Here is a 22,410-nt window from a genome sequence, read left to right as displayed (position 1 = left end):
ATCCCTACATAAGAAGTCTACTGCCTTCCTGATGGACACAGGAGATGAACAAGAAGGGCACTCGGTCGAGCGCAGACCTCCGCCACGTAATGTCTGATCCACGAGAACATATTGGGCCCAATGCATTTTTAAAATATCATGCTATAGCTATACAGTCCTATATTGTTTTTGGCCCGATCTCTCAATGGTGAAGAGGAGGAGAGGAGATTGGGACCATACTCTGTACAGAGCGTTGGTGCTGCCTTAGCTGTCTTCTTGGCTATTGGGCACAATCCTGGATGGGTCGCCACTCCGATACAGGATACCAGCATGCTGGCACTCATTTTGCCGACCTCGGATGGATGACAGGCCGAGTTAACCCCACCTGGTATTAATTCAACAGCTGAGCGGTAGTTGAACTCAGGACCCTAGGATCCAAAGCCCACCACCCTAACTATTCAGCCAACACCAGGCATGAAGGTGTTGGAGACATTAATTCAGGACGAGATGAGGAACCAACCATAAATTGGCTGCCCATGTGGTGTAATTCCACCTTAACACCGAATGAGGGGGCTCACCTCATCGGGATGGTTAAGTGGAGATGCTTCGGACCGCAGTCGCTTCCCAGTGCAACCCTCCTCACAGTGGAGCTCTGACGATGACTGACAAACAAAGGACTAATTGACACAAAGGGCTGACATAGTTCCACGAAGAGACTTTGTTTCAGTTGCTCAACAGTTACAATCACTCGGGAAGATCGTCATGATGTCACCCTTTCCCCAAGAACCACATTTCAACAGCATGGCAAGCCTGGTGTTGGCTTGGTGGTTAGAGTGGCTGGCATTGGATGTTAGGGTCCTGAGTTTGAGCCCTGTTGGGCACTGAATTAACATCAGGTGGGGTTGACTCAGCCTGTCATCCTTCCAAGGTCGGTGAAATGAGTTCCAGTGTACTGGTATAGGATCAGCAGAATTGTCACGCCCCAACAAAATGATAGCTACCCAGCAGCCAAGATGCCATACGCAAGAACAAGAAGAACAGCATGACCTGTTGAGAATGACTTTCAAAGAGCAATCCATCATACTCAGCTCAGAACAGGGTCGGGTCAATGGTGTGACCTCCAAAGACCACTCACTTGTCACTGTCCCACATCTGTCTAACATAGTGCTGTCAACAGTAGTGGATGCAATGGTCAATGCATAACACTGGTGAACAGGAGGATGAACTGTTTTCCTCAAGTTCTTATCACAGACGGTCTATCTGTGCACACTTCAGAATCTGGACCTGATACACTGTAAAGTATGGAGGTTGGTGGAGAGCATCGTCTGTACGGGTTTCCTTTGCAAGTCTCGTCCAATACAAACCAAATCTTCACTGATTGTTGATGATGGAAGGAAGCTTTGAAGCGGTGCAATCCAAATTGTACGAGAAGTCAACAAAATCCAAAAGATAATTCACCAAAATGATATTTCGGATATTTAAGAAATTGAAAAACATCTCGGCAACTCGTGTGAGAAATGTACTGAGAAGACTCCATGGTTCAACCCTACCACCTAAAACCTCCCTCCTCCACCCCTCTAAACCTCCCCCCCACACTTTCTACCCCTTCCCTCCTCCCACATCTCCCCTCTCACTCTCCCCCCCTACATTTCTCTCTTTCATTATTTTTCTTTCTTTCCCTGAAGCCTGGTTCAGTGCTGCCAAAGCAACCCCATTACAAACAAGCATTGCAGGAGGTGGTTTGCCTTTGCCTTCCCAGCATACAGTCACGGCAGGAATTTCCAATTTTGTAATTTATAACTCACAAACACCGTGGAACCTCAACTGAGAGAAGGGAGATAGCAGACCGAACACCCAACTTAACGTCCATCCGAGGGACAGAGTGCTTTGTGATAACCCTCCACCCTAAGGCCTAACATGTCGTTTTTGGCAATTTGAGCCATCCTCGGATTTAGACCATCAGGTCTTGGGTATAAACACAAGCAAGGAGACACGAACACTGGTTTATGTTGTTCCGTTTGGTGTCCGCAGGGGTCGCTACCCGCTGCTATACCGTGGGTTGTACATACATCGCCGCGTGATTGGGTCTTGTCTCATTAGTTGTGGACAATTTGTGTCTTTGCTTGGACTTGGAATGGAGATTACCACTTGAGTACCGGATACATAACGTTTGGGGTACCGGTTCGGAGTGGGGGGGGGGCACGTGACTGGTTGGCCTAGTTTCCATTCGGGGCTCAGGAGTGAGTGTGACCCCTTCCTATGAAAACAGAATTCATCCCCGAAACGGAATCTCTATCGACCCGCGTCTCGTCCGACATGTTTGAATCCCCAGCTGCGTCTGACTTGGGCCTTGTCCACCACCATGGGCTGTCCTGGGCCCCACCGCTGCTGTTGCTAATGCTGCTGTGTCCGGCAGTTTGGTTCTTGTCCAGTGCTGCTGCGGACAGCTCCGATGGCAAGGGTGCTCACTGGGACTCGCACGCGACATTCTCACGCGAGTTGTACCGTTCTCAACTGCTTGGGGAAGGTGAGAGGTCATGCAGGAAGGTCGGACAGCTGGGACATATGTGAGTGAGCAGGGAGTGAGCGAACTGTTTCTAGAATGAATGATAAACTAGTTTTGCAGGTGATGAAGGCTCGATCTGCGTCGGCGGAGAGGGCCGAAGCTGGAACAATGGATGACATCAATAGAACATTGATCGAAGTATGATGATTGTCGTGGAAAGCAAATCAAGGAGAATGTGATGTTTCTGGCATGAACGCTTCGTCGGAGCAAAGTCCAGGGTTGTTTTGGCAACAAAGTCGAGGCTCGTGGAAGAGCGAGAACCCAGAGCAGATCCGGACGTAACTGAACAAAAGGGACAATTGAACTAAAGGGGGAAAACAAACAGCAGGGTTGAAGCTGGAGGACAAAATAGAGGGAGACCGACAAATGAGCGATGTGACTAGTCGGGAGCAATAAGGGGTAGTGGAGAACGCATGGCGTGGGCAAGGTGGATGCAGAGGCAAACCCTTGGGATGGGAAAACTGGAAATTTGGAAAGAGGTGGGTTTGGGGGAAGAAGGGGGTTGATTTACACGTGTCGATAGGATCATGGTTTTGGATGGGGGATAATCTGAGATGGTGATGAACAGCTGTTTTGAAGATATGGAGGGAGGAAAGAGATTGAGGAGGATGTGGAAGTTTGTTCTACAAGTGGGGAAAAAAAATCAGGATGACCGAATGAGTGGAGGCGAGCAGTGATTCTGGATTTAGGGAGTTTCACCAGAAGAGGGTTACGGGCCAGTGGACCATAACTTTCATCATTAGTGACTGCGTGTGCCCTGCAGAAACCTGGGGGGACAAAACATGGAAGTAGCAGAGGGTGAAAGACCAGAAAGGAGGTGCTAGAAGACAGGGAGACCACCAACTTGTCTGTGATGGGAAAGTGATAAGCTCATAGACCCAGCTTCAAACCAGGAGGTTCCAATAACCTTGAAGGCCTTGGTTTATACGGCATCAAGCTGAACAAGGTGTGAGGCAGGTGTGCCAGTTCACAGGAGAGAGCAGTAATCCATCAAGCTGCGGATGAAGGGCTTGTAGGTGAATAAGAGTTCAGGTGTGACTTTGCACAATGGAGGAGGCTCAGTCAGCAACTTCCTTTGGAAGCCATCGTAGAGGTGTGCTTTTCCCAAGAAAGATGATGGCTGATAAATGAGACCCAGGGGTTTGAGTGACAAGCTCCTCAAGAGTATTTTTTTTTAAGAAAGTAGATGGGGGGTGGGGTGAGTGGCCGGAGAGGAGGTTTTCCATCCAATCCTTTCAGAGAGGGAGAGAGACAGAGAGAGAGAGACACTGAGACTTGTCAAGATTGAAAGCCATATTCCATGTGGTGAACACCAAAAACATCAGCTTCGCCTTGCTTCCAGTTTAGAATTCCTCGAACAATGTTATGTCGATTTAATTAATTGTTCTATCTGTCCGCTGACTCTGATCGATACGAACCTCACCTGCAAGACTCGTTCATCTCTCTCTTTCTCTTTCTCTTTCTCTTTCTCTTTCTCTCTCCCCCCCCCCCCCCCCTCTCGACACACACCACATTTGATGTACAGTGGGGAGAACAAGTATTTGATACACTGCCGATTTTGCAGGTTTTCCCACTTACAAAGCAGGTAGAGGTCTGTAATTTTTATCAGAGGTACACTTCAACTGTGAAAGACGGAATCAAACAAAAATCCTGAAAATCACATTGTATGATTTTAAAATGATTAATTTGCATTTTATTGCATGAAATAATTATTTGATACATCAGAAAAACAGAACTTAATATTTGGTACAGAAACCTTTGTTTGCAATTACAGAGATCAGACGTTTCCTGAAGTTCTTAACCAGGTTTGCACAGACTGCAGCAGGGATTTTGGCCCACTCCTCCATACAGATCTTATCCAGATTCTTCAGGTTTTGGGGCTGTCACTGGGCAACACAGACTCTCAGCTCCCTCCAAAGATTTTCTATTGGGTTCAGGTCTGGAGACTGGCTAGGCCACTCCAGGACGTTGAGATGCTTCTTACGGAGCCACTCCTGAGTTGCCCTGGCTGTGTGTTTCGGGTCGTTGTCATGCTGGAAGACCCAGCCACGTCCCATCTTCAATGCTCTTGTTGAGGGAAGGAGGTTGTTGGCCAAGATCTCACGATACATGGCCCCATCCATCCTCCCCTCAATACGGTGCAGTCGTCCTGTCCCCTTTGCAGAAAAGCATCCCCAAAGAATGATGTTTCCACCTCCATGCTTCATGGTTGGGAGGGTGTTCTTGGGGTTGTACTCATCCTTCTTCTTCCTCCAAACACGGCGAGTGGAGTTTAAACCAAAAAGCTCTATTTTGGTCTCATCAGACCACATGACCTTCTCCCATTCCTCCTCTGGATCATCCAGATGGTCATTGGCAAACTTCAGACGGGCCTGGACATGCGCTGGCTTGAGCAGAGGGACTTTGCGTGCGCTGCAGGATTTTAATCCATGACGGCATAGTGTTACTTGTGGTTTTCTTTGATACTATAGTCCCAGCTCTCTTCAGGTCATTGACCAGGTCCTGCCGTGTAGTTCTGGGCTGATACCTCACCTTTCTCATGATCATTGAGGCTCCACGAGGTGAGATCTTGCATGGAGCCCCAGACCTCGGGAGATTGACTGTTATCTTGAACGTCTTCCATTTTCAAATAATTGCGCCAACAGTTGTTGCCTTCTCACCAAGCTGCTTGCCTATTGTCCTGTAGCCCATCCCAGCCTTGTGCAAGTCTACAATTTTGTCCCTGATGTCCTTCGACAGCTCTCTGGTCTTGCCCATGGTGGAGAGGTTGGAGTCTGATTGAGTGTGGACAGCTGTCTTTTATGCAGATAACGAGTTCAAACAGGTGCAGTTAATACAGGTAATGAGTGGTGAATGGGAGGGCTTCTTAAAGACAAAACTAACAGGTCTGTGAGAGCCGGAATTCTTACTGGTTGGTAGGTGATCAAGTACATATTTCATGCAATAAAATGCAAATTAATTATTTAAAAATCGTACAATGTGATTTTCAGGATTTTTGTTTTATATTCCGTCTTTCACAGTTGAAGTATACCTATGATAAAAAAATTACAGACCTCTACGTGCTTTGTAAGTGGGAAAACCTGCAAAATCGGCGGTGTATCAAATACTTGTTCTCCCCACTGTATGTGCACACGTCTTTGCACACTACTGGTTAGACGTGTTGTGTACCTTCGTTTTTGAGTTTGGATCCTAATGCAAGATGAACAAGAAGGGGTTGTACAAAGGTCAGGAATAAACGTACATGAGACCGACTGACGAACAAGGCCAGATTGTGGATGAAAGATTACAAATGATCAGTGAGCCAATGTGAGTTTGTGGTTTGTTCATGAAATGAAATTAACGTTTCATGTGCATTAATGATCTTGATAGCACTTCTTGATCCAACTCTGGAGTTGTCACATAATACTGCCCAGGAGAACATTTGTGTTAGACAGGTAAATTCCAATTTTCCTCAATGTTTGACCCTGAGACTCATTGGCTGTCACTCCAAAAGCAGGATGGATTAGGAATTGCTTCCTCTTGATGATGAATGGGTAGAGGTTGTTATTGTGTATCATTGAAATCTGGGGAATAAAATGCCAAGATCGGTGAAATTTTCAAAACTTGATGGAATCAAACAACTTGCACAGGCACAACTTCAGGGTGGCCTCATTAATATCCCTGAAAGTTTCAGCTTCCTAAGTCAAATCCTGTCGGAGGAGTAGATGATACATACATACAGTTACGGTTCACCAGTCCGATCTGGTTCCCCAGGTTCAAATCTGTTGAATCACTGAGTGGCCATGTCAGTCCCCCGCTGCAGAGATTGCCTGTCAGATCCCATGTCCAATGTCATGTTATCGTGTACATTGAAATCTCTGTGCCTGGCGAGTGGCATGCCGACAGCAATTTCGGGACATATCTTACCTTTGGCCGAGCAACCAAATCCCACATGTTGCCGAGTACACTAGCGGTACAAGACCGCGACCAATCAGATTATTTTAGAGCTGCCAGATGAAACCGTCACGAGCAAGCAGGATGAGCCAAATAACAAGTCAGGTTTAACAAGTTTCTTGTGTGGGGAAGAGGTACGTATGTACAAAACAAGTGATCACAAATGATAAATCCCCAACATTACCCCTTACCGAATGTATGCCCCACAGAACAGTACAAGTGATGGTTGGGAACCTTAAGTACTTATGCCTTAGGCTTTCAGACACACATGATGGAGGACATAGGTCACCACAGCACAAGCAGAGTCGCTAGGCCAAAGTTGATAATGTTTCCAGTTGCCTGCTCGGGTCATTTCCCCAGCCTGGATGGAAGGAGGGAGGATTGACTTGGTGGAGGAGGCATGGTGTCATCGGAGCGAGGCATGGCAGGTCAGGTGGAAGCATGGCGTCGCTCAGCAGCTCAGCCAATTTGCAGACCTTGTTGCTGCTATTAATCCCGACATCTGTGCCGTCGTTCCGACAGCGTTCCCCTTTATTACCTCAGGCCCACACATCATCGGTGACACTCCATGCTGCTCCCATCCTACTCCCCATTGGTTGATTGTCCTGTCTGGGGTGGGGCACCCTTGCATGACCTCTCACCTTGCATAGTGGGTGTCTTTTCTCAACGAAATGAAGGGCTGGTGGCCACTGCTCACGAAAGGGTACATTTACACATAAAACAGAGGAGTAAAACATCAAATAAAGACTCGCATGAATAATGGTTTTAGACCCGCATACTGGTTTGGGTCCACCTTTTCGAGCAATATGAATTGGCGATGCATATCTAAAATGACATTTAATTACTTCATGCTTATTCTAAACATTAATTATGGGAATAACTATGCTGTATATCAAGCATTTCCCTGGTGTTGGCTTAGCGGTTAAGGTGGCTGGCTTGGGACGTCAGGGTCCTGAGTTTGAGTCCCTGTTTTTTTTCGTTGAATTAACGCCAGGTGGGGTTGACTCAGCCTGTCATCCTTACAAGGTCGGCGAAATGAATCGCAGTGAACTGGTAATGGGGCATTGCATCGGTGCTGCCTCCACGCAGTAGCAGTGGTGATGCACCGTTGATCATAGCCAGTTGAAAGCATGAAATCATGCAACCACAATAAGTGGAAGTATTTAAAATAAAAAAGTCTCGTTGCCATGCACAGTAATGGCGGTGAGTTTCGGCTGCTGTCGTGCGGCAATTCCACACACCATGTGGGACAATCCTGTATCACTCGTTATGCCACGCCGGTGAGGTTGTTCCATCCATGTACGTTTTGGCGTCGTCAGCTGCTGTCGTGTTGGCGTTCCACTCTCAGAGTTCAACTCCCAAAAACTTTATTGTTTTAGAGTTCCTGCTGGTTCAGTTCTACCATAGATTATCTATAAGTCCTTTCACTGCTGCTACCATGATACCAATACAAATGGACAATGGCAGAATAGTCTCTGAGCGGTTTACTTCATATCACCATTAGTATACAGGAAGAGGGCAAACCGTATCTTGCACATGTACATGCGCAAGGTAACAATCATAATAAAATAGTTCCTTAGTATCACTACAGTGTTTGGTCTCCATTCAAATTGGCCTGAAGCTCTGCCATTTGGCTCAGTCACTACTCAATCGGTTATTCAAAAGCTTGATTAGTTGTTTGCCCAGTGGAACCTCCTGGATATCATTAATACACTTACCGCGGCGTACAACTCGAGTCATATACACTTCCCAGCACGATATTTAAAGAGTACATTCTGCTTGTTGGCCATTTATCTTTGCCCTTTTCTCTTTGTTTAACTCCGCTTTGTGCCTCATGCACACGGGGTAGTCTATATACCGATATAAATGCAAGTTGAGTGATTGCGTCTGAACGGGGTAAACGTCGTAACCACAGCACATATGATGCAGAATGTTACCTCATTTAAGAGCTCTTGGGTCCAGACAGTGCATGCGGAGATCTAAACATGTCGACATTCAAACAATTTCGAGTTGTGTGCATTTTCGTGGCTCGGTTGCACACACGGGCAGTGTATAGGCTCAGAGTTGCTGGTTCACCCACCTATTGGAAGTAAGAAAATGATACAACTTCAAATTATTCAGTCAATTTCATCCAATGTACTTCACCAAGAAACCTTAGCATCCTTTACAGTTAGTGACTATTATGCTGTGAAAGGACATTCATAGCAATCTCCATAAATATTCCACACTCTATTGGCAATGAATTACCTGACAATTACAACAGCCTGATGGAACCGTGTTATCTGCTCCTTATCATTTATAAGTGAAATGACCTCATGGTGGTATCACTCATAGTCTTTCACCCAGAGAGTAGTTTATAAGTGGAATGGTCTCTATAAAGGTAGTGGCAGCAGAAAGAGTTGATAGTTTAAGTTGGAATTAGATAGGTAGGTGCAACTACAACTATTGGAGAAAGAGGGGTACGGGGATACTGGTTGGACTGGTTGGGAACTTGTGTGTATGTGACGCTGGTGTTGTGCAAGCATGATGGCCCGAATGGTCTCTCTTCCGCCAAAGTTCCTTTATATCCTTTATATGGCACTACATTTATTTTATTGTTATTTACAAGCGCTCAGGCTCGTAGATGAGCCAAAATCACACACACATGCAGACGGATACACGAGAAAACACCAGACTTGACTCACACAAACACAGCCACTGAGATTGGGGGAAATGACGTCACTTCCAGGAGCACTGTGGGTGCCAGCGACATCATCTTTATGATATTGCTCTTCTCTCTGCACTCAGCAGTGCAATAAAGGAGGAATTTCTTTCTCCCTATGAATGCCAACCCCCAGGTTACGATTTGACATGTTGTGGGGGGGGGGGGAGAGGATTTCCCTGGCTTTGCTTTCCTTTTCCCTGGCATTGCACTTCAAATTGCTATCCTGGGGAGGGGGGGATAAATTTATTCCCCTAATCCCCCCCCCCCGTTAAAGTATTGGGTGGTCGCTAAACTACCCTTAGTCTCAGGTTTTCTGTCTGTCTGTTTGTTTGTATGTAATGGACAGCTCTGGAGGCCAGAGGAGTCAACCAATTTTGATGAAACTTGACTGGTAGGTTCATACCAGGATCGAGTTGTTTGCTTTTGAGCACCATTGCTATGGACGCCACCGTTGCCTAGCAACGGGACTTTGAAATTTTTGAAAAAAATCCGAAAAAAAAACATTCGAAAATCAAAAAATCGGCTTCCGTGCTTTTATGCGCATTATAATCAACCTCTGTCAAAAATTTTCAGCCCGATCCGTCAAAAACTGTATGACTAGTATGCAATTATATTACTATATGCTTTCACCCCAACGTTCACGTTGGGATTCCCTCACGTAGGGTTAGGGAATCGAACACAAATGATGAATGGACAGTTGCTCGTCATGTTCCGATATGGAACAACGAACGGCAAAAATGCCATCTGATGTGTTCTCTTATCTACATATTTCAAATTCGCCTTAGTTTAGTGACCACCCATGTCGCCTACCGGCTTGTTTTATATGCCATGTGATTTAATTAGTGAAATTTTAACGTTTGACATGTAAAAATGATAAAGGTATGCTGCATCCATTTTAAATTAATTGATTTTTTAGAAATTTTCTTTTTGAAGCTTGATTTAATGAGACAACAGTACAAGATCAGTAAGACATCATAGTAACATGATTTTTAAAAATGGAATGGAGTTTGGTTTCACTGGATCTCGATCATGAAGTTCAGCTGTATAAAGTGGATCGGATGCCACTTTCCCCTTATCATCGGCCAACAAAACTAACTGTACGTGGACGTGGCACAGCAAATTAAACAATTCAGATCGACTTGGTCAACATCCTTACGTTGTTGCTGTATTTCAAACAGACATTTAAAAAATGTTTTTGTTTAACGAATTTTTTTTTCTTGATATCCCTTGAAAATCATTAATCAAGGCCCTGTCACACCTTGACGTTTTTGCCAGCGTATGGCAAGGTATCAAATTTTTTTTTTTAATTCTGGCATATGCTGAACTATTGATGTTTTTTTTCCAGTTTTGGACGTCTACATAACGAGTTGGACGTATGCATAACGTATTAGTAACGTACACAGAACGTTTCGATAACATATAGATAACTTGTATCAACGAATGCTGAGTGTGTTGTCGGCGTTCACAACCTATGCCCAACGATAGTCTAACTTATGCATAGCGCGCGGCAGCGTATCGCCGACAATCACATGGCGTAGCCTATTAAAAGGCTGCGGCTCGACGATTCAAATCATAACCGCACTCGACATCGAAGTGTCAAGCCGCTGTCACACCTTGACATTTTAGCCAGCGTATGCCGATGTATGAAAAAAATTGCCGAATACGCTGGCACACGTCGAATACGTTATGGGTAAGTTTTGTATACGTTAAGAGCACGCTAAAGCACACTGGCATACTTCATAGTACGCCGACAAATTTTAAGCATGTTGAAAATTTTTCAACGTATGCCAGCGTTTGACACACGTTCCGTATACGCTGGCCATAAGTTGTAGGCAAGTTACGTGATCGTTGACACACGTCGACACACGTTACTTGTAAGGTACTCATAAGTTGAAACACGTCGAGGTAATGTCGAAACACGTCGTCAGTGTTCCAGACGCCCTGGTTGTTTTTTTTTTTTTCTTCAGCAAGACGGTGATGTTGACACTTCGATTTCTAGTGCGGTTATGAGTTAAATTGTTGAGAGGCAGCCTATTAATTATATTATATTATAACCGCACTAGAAATGGAAGTGTCAACATCACCGTCATACCGAAGAAAAAAAAACCAGGGAGTCTGGAACACTGACGCTAAACATTACCTCAATGTGTTTCGACGTATGAGTACCTCACAAGTAACATGTGTCGACGTGTGTCAACGATCGCGTAACTTGCCTACAACTTATGGCCAGCGTATGCGGAACGTGTGTCATTCACTGGCATACGTCGAAAAATTTTGAACATGCTTAAAATTTGTCGGCGTACTACGACGTATGCCAGCGTGCTACGATCTACGCCAGCGTACTACGATGTATGCCAGCATGCTCTTAACGTATACAAAACTTACCCATAATGTATTCGACGCTGGCTAAATCGTCAAGGTGTGACAGGGCCTTCACTGTCGAATTTGAAGGGAAAAAAATTTGAATTTTTATTTGCCAATCACAAAGTGCCAGAAAAAGCCCTCGAGTGTGGATTTTTGATTTTTGCCAGTGACGGCAGTCAGAACACACCTTGAACCAAATGGCGGCTTTACATGGACAACCAGTGCATGTTGAGCTCGGATTTCGAGACCGATTCCACCGTCATTAGCAACTCTGAATGTTCTCAGAATGCTGAAACTGATCAGTGGGATTTTTAAGGAACAGTTGGAGACAAAATTAGTGATGGAAACGCTTTTGGTGGAATTATGGAGCCGAATCATTTCGAGCCTTACGCGAGCGTTTCAAATGAAGATGACTATCAATGGAGGTGTTGTTGAAGATGAAAATGTCGTTCGCATGTTAACTCCAAATTGGTAGGTTTTGTTTTTCCGTTCAATTGACAGTCTATAAGGGATTTTGTATTAATTGATAAATAAGTTTTATTAGTCCAGTACAAACACAGCACGGACATGACGGTGGGACACTACGTGGAAAAACCTCATCTAATTTCTGGCAAACTAGTGATCCATGGTCATCGAGGTGCCCAAAAGCTTGTCTCGTAGATGTCATTGCAGACTGTGCCCACCAGAGGTGTACAATGTTGAGGATAGGACAGGAGAGCGGGAGGCCCATTAGAAGGTCAGTGGCAGAGGTTACGTCAGCCGAGAGGATGACGTGAGGCCCGGGTAATGGATGCAGAAACATTGACCATATTGCACCGTCATGATCACCTTTCAACACCTGTGCCAGCGCCGGTATTTCCTCAAAAAGGAAAGGACCTGTGTGTGGCAAGTCTGCTGGAGGGCTCCCGGGGATCGCGTCACAATGCGGGCTTTCCAGCACCGTTCGGGAATCGCGATTACCTCGGCCCTTGGTGGCGCCTCAAAGTCCAGCTCAGAAAGGAGGTGGTCACACATCCTGGCAGCCAAAACATAGGCTTGCCATACTACCAAATATACACCTCCCCTCCTTTTGTATTAATTGATAAATCAGTTGTATGACTCCAGCAGGGAAATGGCACGGACATGAAGGTGCGACACGACATGGACAAACCTTGTCCAATTTCTGTCAAACTCAGGGTCTTTCAGCCATTTCTGCAGCACAAAATCATCTCGGTTTGTATTCCTACCACCACCAAGGACGCATCAACTCAACATATTTGTGGAAAATCAAAAATTATTCTCCGTATGCGTTAAATCGTACCGCGATGGAACCCTTAGACAGTACGAATATGGCGATCTGCTCCCGGGTGCGACGTCATGGCTAATCATGAAGAAAAGATGATTTCGACTTGTAATCACAAAATTATCTACTTTACAAATCGCAAGTCAGAAAAAGACATCACATCTATCTTGTAAGGTATCAAGGGATAGATGAGCATTGAGGTGGTCATTTGGGTTCCCGAGGTGAGCGCTTGGGTTCCCCTTTAAGCAAACACCAGGCTATGACATGTAAAGAAAATCTATCATTTAAGATGCATGCTAGCATTTTGCAGCGACAGCAGCTCAATGGATTAGATCTCGGGAAAAGTATTGCATTCTGACCACGCATGTCGTAACATGCTGATGTTTGTTGCAGAGAAAATGGCTTTGCAACTTGCTAACTACAGATTTGATTCGAGCAACTGATTCATGATTCAGTATCCTGATTGATGAAAGCACATGTGCCTCCAACTTATCTTGTCCAATAATTTACATTCGAATTGTATTTGAGGATGTACCTTGCAACTATTTTAAAAAACATTTTAGAGCTGAAGTCAGGAATAGGTGTTGGCATTGCAGATGAACTGCTTTCCACCCTGCATCTCTGTATGGCATCTCTGAAGATGTACTAAAAGAGCATTTACTAGGTTTTGAAACTCATGGAGCAACATCAATGCTTGGGAAGTATAAAGGGGCAACATGAGTTCTGCGAGGAAAGATTAACTCATCACGATTCTTTGCATAAACTCGAACTCGGTGTTTGGTGAACCATAAACTAATTAGAGCTCAGTTTTCATGACGCTGTTCGGAGAGTGAATGAAGCAAGCCATTTTCACCTGTTGATGTATTCACTGTATACCTTCTTTTCGCAAAGTCCAAAGAACCAGAGGCAACTTGAAGCTGTGGCTGCTGAGCTCTGTGTCCAAGTGCATAAGGTTGGTCGAGTTTTTGACAGCCACTGACTGTCATTGTCCTGCACATCGGTGACTGCTTTATGGGAAAGTTACCCTGCCCTCGTTAAGTTCTTTAGAAACACACATATACATCTATGCCACTGTCATTCTCTTTCATCCTGTATTCCTGACTGGGTCTGCCTGTGATAAGATGAGGGCTAAGTATAATTGAGGAACTGTTACAGCCATTTAAGCTTGCCATCTGATTATCTCTGTCTTGTGGTTGCATTTTACTTCCCTTGCCCCCATCCCGATCGCTATTTCTTAAATCCGTTTGCTTTTAAGCGAGTTGCCCTGTATTATAAGTCAGCACAGATGCACCTCCAGAGATGATGTAAACCAGCAGCCACAAGCTCCATTGAATGAATTACTTGGTGTCAGACTACATACTTGCTAATGACCTCTTGTACAAGTACACTCAACCACTTACCATTCAATTTCAACCTGCAAAAGGAACTTGGCAATTTATTGTTGCGGGGTCCGGTAAGAAGACCACTAGGTGGGGGAAGCTACGTCGATTCTCACCAGACTCCCAGGAATTGTAGGCCGTCTCTCACGGATAATTCCGTGACGCGGCGGGTCGCTTAACCGACCGTGGACGCCAATAACTCAACCTCGTGACCTAGGGTCCTCCCGCCTATGGAATCAGGTTACCTAATTAACCACGCGGTTTAACCACCAGGGAACTACGCCCTTGGTACGCCTTGTCTGAACCGGATCGGATCACCTTTCTGGATCGGATACAGCCGAGCGACACTGCCAAGGACGTACCGGCTAGAAGGAACGGACCGTTGGGAATAAAGACCCGGCTCAACCTGGATTCGAGCCATGCTGGACTAATGAGGGAAAGACAAAGGCGAGCTGGGAGCATTTCTACAACAATTATTTATTTACAGCAAGCGAGGAAAAGCTTGTGGCACAACAAAGGTTTATTAACCTCCGCCATCGAAGATGGACGGAGGTTACTGTTTTCACTCCTGTCTGTTTGTTTGTTTGTTTGTGAACAGTATTACAGAAAAACTACTTGACGGATTTCGACGAAACTTGGTGGGGGGATTAGGTATGGTCCAAGGATCATGCCATTAGATTTTGGACTTGGCCCAAAGTCCAATATGGCGGCCATTTTGAAAAAATATTTGAATTTTTGTTTTTGCATTTCTACATGTTTTAAGTGATTTCCAACCCTAAAAATAAAAATTGTTAGAGAAAAAAAAACAAAATTTTGCAACTTTTTTTTCAAAAAAATTTCGATTTTTTTTTTTTTTTTTTTTGCATTTCTACATGTTAGAAGTGATTTCCAACAAAAAAAACATGCCAAAATTATAATTGCGGCTGATTTTGGAACTTCAGGTGGATATACCCACGTAAAATCAATTTCTGTCTCAAGGAATCTAGTTATGACGAATGAATTGAGTATGTAAAAGTTAAAAGTAAAAGGGAAAGTTGCAAACTATAACTCTGAGCACTGTTGACGTCAAATTGAATGAATAGGATATCAGGTTCACTTGAGTGACCTAGCAGTATTGGCGGCGGAAGTTTTGCACTCTACCGAGTGCTCCCCCTCTCGTTGGGTATCTAACGCAGGGAAAGAGGAGAGGGGTGTGGTGGGTGCGACAATTATACAAGCAACTTAATAAAGCAGACACAATGCAGACTTGACGTGAGATTATTCACAGTAACGACAATAAAAGATCTTCTCCAGGCTTACTTAACAGACAGGTGCCAGCACACTCAGACACGCACACAGAAAAAGAAACCCCAATTAAATAAAAAGGACTTTTGCAGCCAGGGAGGGAGGGGGTTGAGGTGATAGTTTTCGGTACCTGGGTGTTTCGGGGGAGGGATGCTCCGTGGTGCGGCACCCGACAATAGCCGCGTTGTTCTGGCCACAGCCGCACGTGTGGAGATCGTGTTCCGAACAGGAGGAGCTTGAGTGGAGAAGGGAGGAGTCCAGAGGGCGAGGGTGGAGCAGTAGGTGGAGTCGAGAGGCCGGAGGCGGTTCGACGTCGTGTTGACAGAGACGAGGAACAGAAGGCGGACCGTCGAGGCGAGACATGGGCGGAGTCGAGGACAGGAGACACAGTGTGAAACACACACACTCCCTTCACATAACCACCCTCACGGAGGACTTCTCCTCCAGAGATGATGTAATATTTGTGTTTTATAGAGCTCGGGGGAGGGACCATACAAACCCGACGTAATCACCCGAGTCGGCGTTCCGACTGGCCCCGACCCTCCCTCATGGGCCGGGCTTCGGCCAGATTCCGGTATAGCCCGCCCACCTGGGTGCAAAAGCGTACGTGACACGCCGCACATGTCTGGCCTCGGGTGTGGAAGCTCAACGCCCAGTCTACTCCCAAGTGCATGTTGCGATTTTGCCTCAGAAGTGATCGTTGGGGAGGGTACTGTGGGTTGTCATGCTGTGGTAAGCGAGACGAGGGGTAAGCGAGGCAGATTTACCTCAGGAGTGAAAAGAGGAAGAGTGGGAAGTGGAATGGAGGGGAAAATGATTTAATAAACCTAAATAATAGCCCATCGCAACGCACTCCCTGCTGTCCCGCTAGACAAAAGGTAGGGAACTAACTACACGTACACTAATGGGATAACTATCTTGGGACACCTATCTGTTGTATGCATGCGGTTCTGAGAACCGCAACACTATCATCAACAACAAAACAAAACACATCAAAATTCATCCTTAAGATGACCCTGTGATCTCTCATGTGGTCAGAAATGATGAGATAATCTCTTCCAACTTGCACTCCTGATCTTCCTCACTCGACATTCTCCATCGTACATCAGCAGTCGTACTCTTAACATGTCCATGTGTCACCCTGCCCCGTCTGTCTCCAGATGGACCACTCCCTTCACCTCCGCCAGTCGACCCATTTGTGCCAATCCGTTCTGATGATTGCGGCTCCGACAAAGGATGCTTCCGGTGAGCGCTGGGGCCTAACTCACGGCGATAGCAAACGTACTTCATTCCTTTACTTGTGTACACATTCTTCATTCTTTCGAATTGTTTGCAGGTATGGAGCCCCGGATTGTACCGCTGATACTTGCGAGTATTTTCTCAGCTACCGGCGCCTTTCGGACGACGTTGAGTTTGAGCTGAGCGCCGAGACTGATGGATGGGTGGCTATCGGGTTCTCTTCTGACCGAAAAATGGTCATTACCTTACTCACCTCTGTTGTTTGTTTTTTGAATTGGGATCACCAATATGACATATGAATGACATCACGGTGTTACATTACAGACGTGCGAGTTGGGATTGAACGAAAAAGTGGGAAACTGTCAAAAACTGTAAACAAAATAAACAAGAAAACAATTTGATGACGTTATCGGTCACATGATTTGGCAGCCATATTGTTGTTTTTTAAATTTTAAACCTTCAAAAATCTTCTCTGAAGTGGCCAAACAGATCGAGGCGAAACTTTACATGTATAACCACCTATCCATGAGGAACAAAATGTTCATACATACGACATCATCGGTCGCATGGTTTGGCAACCATATTGGATTTACCCAAAAACCAACAAAAGATATTCTCCAGAATGGTTGGGGAGATCGAGGGGAAACTTCACACAAAGGTTCCCCAGGCCATGGGTGTACAAATGTACTAAGGAATAATTGATAGGTCACATGGTTTGGCAGCTATATTGGATTGAAGAAAAATATTAAATAATGTTTTCTCTGGAACCACTTAATCAATCGATGTGAAACCACAATTATGATCTAGTAGTGATGGGGAAAACAAGTTTTAAATTTCAACTTGATCGAACACATGATCTGGTAGCCAGAATTATTTATGTTTTTTGATCTGGATTGTTTTTTTTAGATCCTCGTGGAGGATCTCTAAGTCTTACTCACGTTGTTGTTCTTGTGGACTTTTTTGTTTCTCAGCCTCCAGTTTTCATCGAAACTTCCTGAAACGTGGCATAAATATGTAAAAATACCCTGCGCAGACAGTAACCATCTCCGATTTAGAAAATTCCTCCAAGAAAAAAGTTATGATGTCAAAATATCTCCGCTAATGGAAATCGCCTTAAAAATTATCTCCGAAACTCGGCAAGCTTTTTGAAATATGTTTGTGGGAATCGAGCAGGGCATTAGCAGAGATGAATTTCCGCACATATGATGTATCACTATGATGTCATATCAATTTTTATGACGTCATTCCTTTTTTTGACATTTTTTTGTTTCACAACCCAGAGTTTTCATCGGATCTTCGTGAAACTTGCCATGTATATGCAGAAAGCCCACTCGCTGGCAGGAACCATCTCCGATTTTGAAAATTCCTCCAAGAAAAAAAAAGTTATGATGTCAAAATATCTTTGCAAATGGAAATCGCCTTAAAAATTATCTCTGAAACTAGGCAAGCTTTTTGAATTCTGTTTGCGGGAATCGAACAGGGCATTAGCAGAGATGAATTACCGCACATATGATGCATCACTATGACGTCATATCAATTTTATGACGTCATTCCTATTTTTTGTTTCACAACCCAGAGTTTTCATCGGATCTTCGTGAAACTTCCCATTTATATACAGAAAGCCCACGCGCAGGCAGTAACCATCTCCGATTTTGGAAATTCTTCCTAGAAAAAAAGTTGACGTCATAATATCGCCGCTCATGGAGATCGCCGATACCATTATCTCCGAAACTAGGCAAGCTGTTTGAATTTTGTTTGCGGGAATCAAGCCGGGCATTAGCACAGATAATTTATCGCAAACCTGATACATCACAATGACGTCATATTCGTTTTTATGACGTCATCATTAAGAGGGCAAGGATCTTAGCTCATTTGAGCTTTTTTGGGGGGGGGGGTGTTTTTTTTTAATAAATCTTACTTGGCTGTGCTTGGATGGGTTTGATGGTAGAGGAGTAGCAGCTGAAATGCAAATCCTATCCAGGTTCCTCCTGATGACTTCATCTTTACTTTTTGCTTGTTCGGGTTCTTCCTGATGACTCCAATGCAGGACTGTACCTATTTGGTTTTCCATTTGATTTGAATTGAATTTATTTTAATCCCATTCTAAATTCAATTTAATGATAATAAAAAACGTCATGGGTCAGGATCAGGTGTCCAAACAAAGTGGGGCGTCTTGGTGCCCGGTCATCACCGCAAGCAATTATAAAGTGGCAGTTCTAATTATGTCTTATTAATCACGTAACACACCAGTACACAAACACCACACAAAACACATCACACAAAACAAGTCCTGGTGAGGGTCTGCAATCTGTGATTGTTCTTTTTCGTGTTTTTATTGTGATTTTGACCAACCGTGTATTGAAATAATGTGGTGGAGCAAATTTCGAGGTCATTTTCCCAGGGGTATGCAATTGTATAAAAATCAAAGAAAAAGCTTCACACACAAACAACTTGCTCTTACTGTATATATCCAGATAGATTATGAATTTGCAGTTTTAGTTTGTAATACATTGTTATACTTTTGGTTGTTTTGGGTGTTAATGTTTGATTGTACTATGAATCGACTCTTACTTCAGAATGAAACCGCTTGACCAATTCCCCTTAAAATTTGTATATGGCTTGGGGTACCCATGGCCAGGTTCTGGACACAAAATATTTGGTCCCCCCCCTCCCACACTCAATTTGGTCCCCTACCCTCCCCACTACTTGAAGATGAGGAGAAAACACAATTTGGAATGTTGATTAATACGTGTGTAGCTTTATTGGTAACCTTTTAAAAACTTATTGCTCTACAGGCTCATTTACTCTGGTCTCCAACTTTGCCCTTCTATTCCTGAATTCAGATCGCCTCACATATGAAAGACTCCTCTCCCTCTCTATTGGACTATATTGAGCTCTTTATACCTGCTTGCTCTTTTGATGTGCTTCTTGTTTGTGCTCGGTGAGAGAGTATTATGATCAACGCGTCTGTATGCTTGGCTTTTTGTTGGTAGAATAACTCGACAACATGAAAAGTTACAATCGTCAAGTTGGCACAGAGTTTCATATTGTATAATGCGATACGATTATCCAATACTCATGGGACCGGCATATAGCCACGGGCATGAGTAAAATATAGTCGTGTACTAAATTTAATTTTATATTTTCCTTGTGAGCTCAAAATTTAACTCTTCTGAGACATTGAAAATATGAGGCTCTGTGCAAAAGTTGGCGCTTCTAGCTGCCATCATTGTCCAGTTATCCTTGTGACAAACAGACAAACAAACACACAGATGGGATAATCTCAATACTCGCACACTCGGCCTATGGCTGTGCCATCAGTAATAATATAACATAAGTGTACATGTTAGCCAGTAAGTTTAACTTCTGATACCAATCCACGTTAGATCGGTCACATTCATTACTGTCAGAAACAATAAAGACACCTTCAAATGTATACAAAACATATTGATTGTGACCACAGGGCGGTGATGATGTCATGGCCTGTGTGTACCATGCGGGAAACGTTCGGGTGCAGCACTACCAAACGGTCGGTCAGTGGGTGCGAGAACTCCGACAAAACCCAGCTCGAGATGAAGAGGGCATGTTTGCCGATGGACGTCTCACTTGTCGTTTCCGCCGCCCACTGTCATCCCGGAGGCAAGAAGACATGGTGGACCTGCATTTGGGCTGGTATTTCCTATTCGCTTGGGGTCCAGCAAGCCACGGTGAGTTACACCCTTTGTGGTCCACCCAACACCTCCTTTATCGTCCATGCAACACACCCTTTATCATCCACCCAACACATGGACAGCAGTTTCCATGTCTGGCTTATTTTATTTCCTCTGGGAAGGAAACTTTTACATAGACCTGTAATAACTTGAAATAGCAATCAGAGATTGCAGACCCTCACCAGGACTTGTTTAGTGTGCTTTATTTTGTGTGCCAAATCAATGGAAGGATTTACCAAATGAAACATCATCAATTGTCAAAAGGCCAAAGGTCTGAAAAGTTGTGGAGGTCTGAAAAAGGTCAAACGGGTTGAAAGGGTCTAAACGGTTAAAGGGGTCTGAAGGGTCTTGTAAATGGGTAAAAAGGAGTTTAAAAGGTCTACACAATCTAAGAGGTCTTAGGGGTATAAGGGGACAAAAGGGTGTAAAAGTCTGATGGGGCATAAAAAGGGTCTAAGCGGTCTGAAGAGTAAAAGGGGTCTAAAAGGTACATTCCAATAGTACGGAAATAATAGACGTAGCCACGGTCCAATAATACATAATTAATAGACATACTCAGTCCAACTCACGTTCAAACAGTACATTATAGACTTACTCTCATTCCAATAGTACGTAATTAATGGACATACTCGTACATTCCAATTAAATGTAATTGATCGACGTAATACTCATTTCATCAATACGGAATTAGTAGATGTGCACACATTGCATTGGAATGTCATGTATAGATCTGCTCATATTGCATTAGTACATAATTAATGGACATACATTTCAATAATACATAATTAATAGATGTACTCAAGAGTCCAACTCACGTTCAAACAGTGATTAATTTATAGACATACTCACGTTCCAATGAAATGTAATTAATAGACGTAGTACTTACATTGCATTTGTACGTAATTTTAATGGACACTAGACAACCCATGAACACTAGTTGGGTTCCCGTTGTGACAGCGGTTGATGAAAAACATCATTTAAAGAAGAAAAAAAAAAGATAGCTCCAGCAAACTATACCGCTGAGGTTGTTTGCATTGATCAAATTCTCCCGAAGAGTACTTGACTGAATCGGGAATTGATTTTTTAATAATTTTTTCGTTGTCCGATTTGAACGAAACTTGATACTTCACACCGCAGGAGAATGGTGAGCAAGGTGGCCCTAAAATTTTTGCGCTATCGTGTACCATTTTGGCTGTATTTCAGGAACATACATACATATATACATACATAAATACATACATACATACATACATGTATACAAGATGAGAGTTTTAGTAATAAGAAGATAGATAGATAGATACTCACATTGCAATAGTACGTAATTAATAGACGTACTGATGTACCATGATTACCATGTACCATTACCATCATTATCATTTTCAATATTGTCATTACTAGCATTATCATTATGTACCATTATTATTATTATTATTATCACAATTATCATCATTATTATTATCACTAGCAAGTTGCCCATGCACACACGGGATTCTAAACATGATAGGGATGGAGAAGGCAAAAATGCAAATGGCATCTTCTGTCATCAAGCCGGCAAGCTGGGAACACCAATTCACATTTATTGCCACATCTGATGCAATTTAAATTTTCAATGCTCTAATGGTGGCAAGGTACTTGCTTTGAAACTGTTTGTTCGATATACATGTAGCTTTTTGATGCCGAGGGTCCGAAATATAAATTTGTATTGGTGTCAAAGCCAGTGACCAATTGCAAATTAATCGTAGGACTATCATTATGTACCATTGTAATAATTATTACAATTATCACTCATTATGTATTACGAGCAGAGTACCCACCCAACGGGCGAGCTTGTTCCAAGCATGCAACACGTTCTTTTGATGCATATCTTTATCCACCTGGAGACAGCGCTACACGATACACATAATTACATGGAGAATTTGTGTCCTCCAACCCCCCCCCCCACCTCATTCCCCCAAGACCACCGGCAAAGA

General features: G+C 43.9%; 1 protein-coding gene across 1 annotated transcript in view; it reads left to right on the top strand.

Moving 5' to 3' along the window:
- The first annotated feature begins 1,931 nt into the window (after window positions 1-1,931).
- The window catches only part of FRRS1L (ferric chelate reductase 1 like), a 29,085-nt gene continuing 8,606 nt past the window's right edge, over window positions 1,932-22,410 (top strand). The window contains exons 1-4 of the mRNA XM_085891204.1: window positions 1,932-2,506; window positions 16,652-16,736; window positions 16,828-16,966; window positions 20,194-20,437. Of these exons, the coding sequence (XP_085747330.1) occupies window positions 2,239-2,506; window positions 16,652-16,736; window positions 16,828-16,966; window positions 20,194-20,437 (736 nt within the window). The 5' untranslated portion in view covers window positions 1,932-2,238. The remainder of the gene's footprint in view (window positions 2,507-16,651; window positions 16,737-16,827; window positions 16,967-20,193; window positions 20,438-22,410) is intronic.

The sequence above is a fragment of the Eptatretus burgeri genome, chromosome 8 (assembly GCF_056783735.1).
Source record: "Eptatretus burgeri isolate ZD-2024b chromosome 8, Ebu_testis_v1, whole genome shotgun sequence".
NCBI lineage: Eukaryota > Metazoa > Chordata > Myxini > Myxiniformes > Myxinidae > Eptatretus > Eptatretus burgeri.
This window is presented reverse-complemented; position numbering and strand designations above follow the sequence as displayed.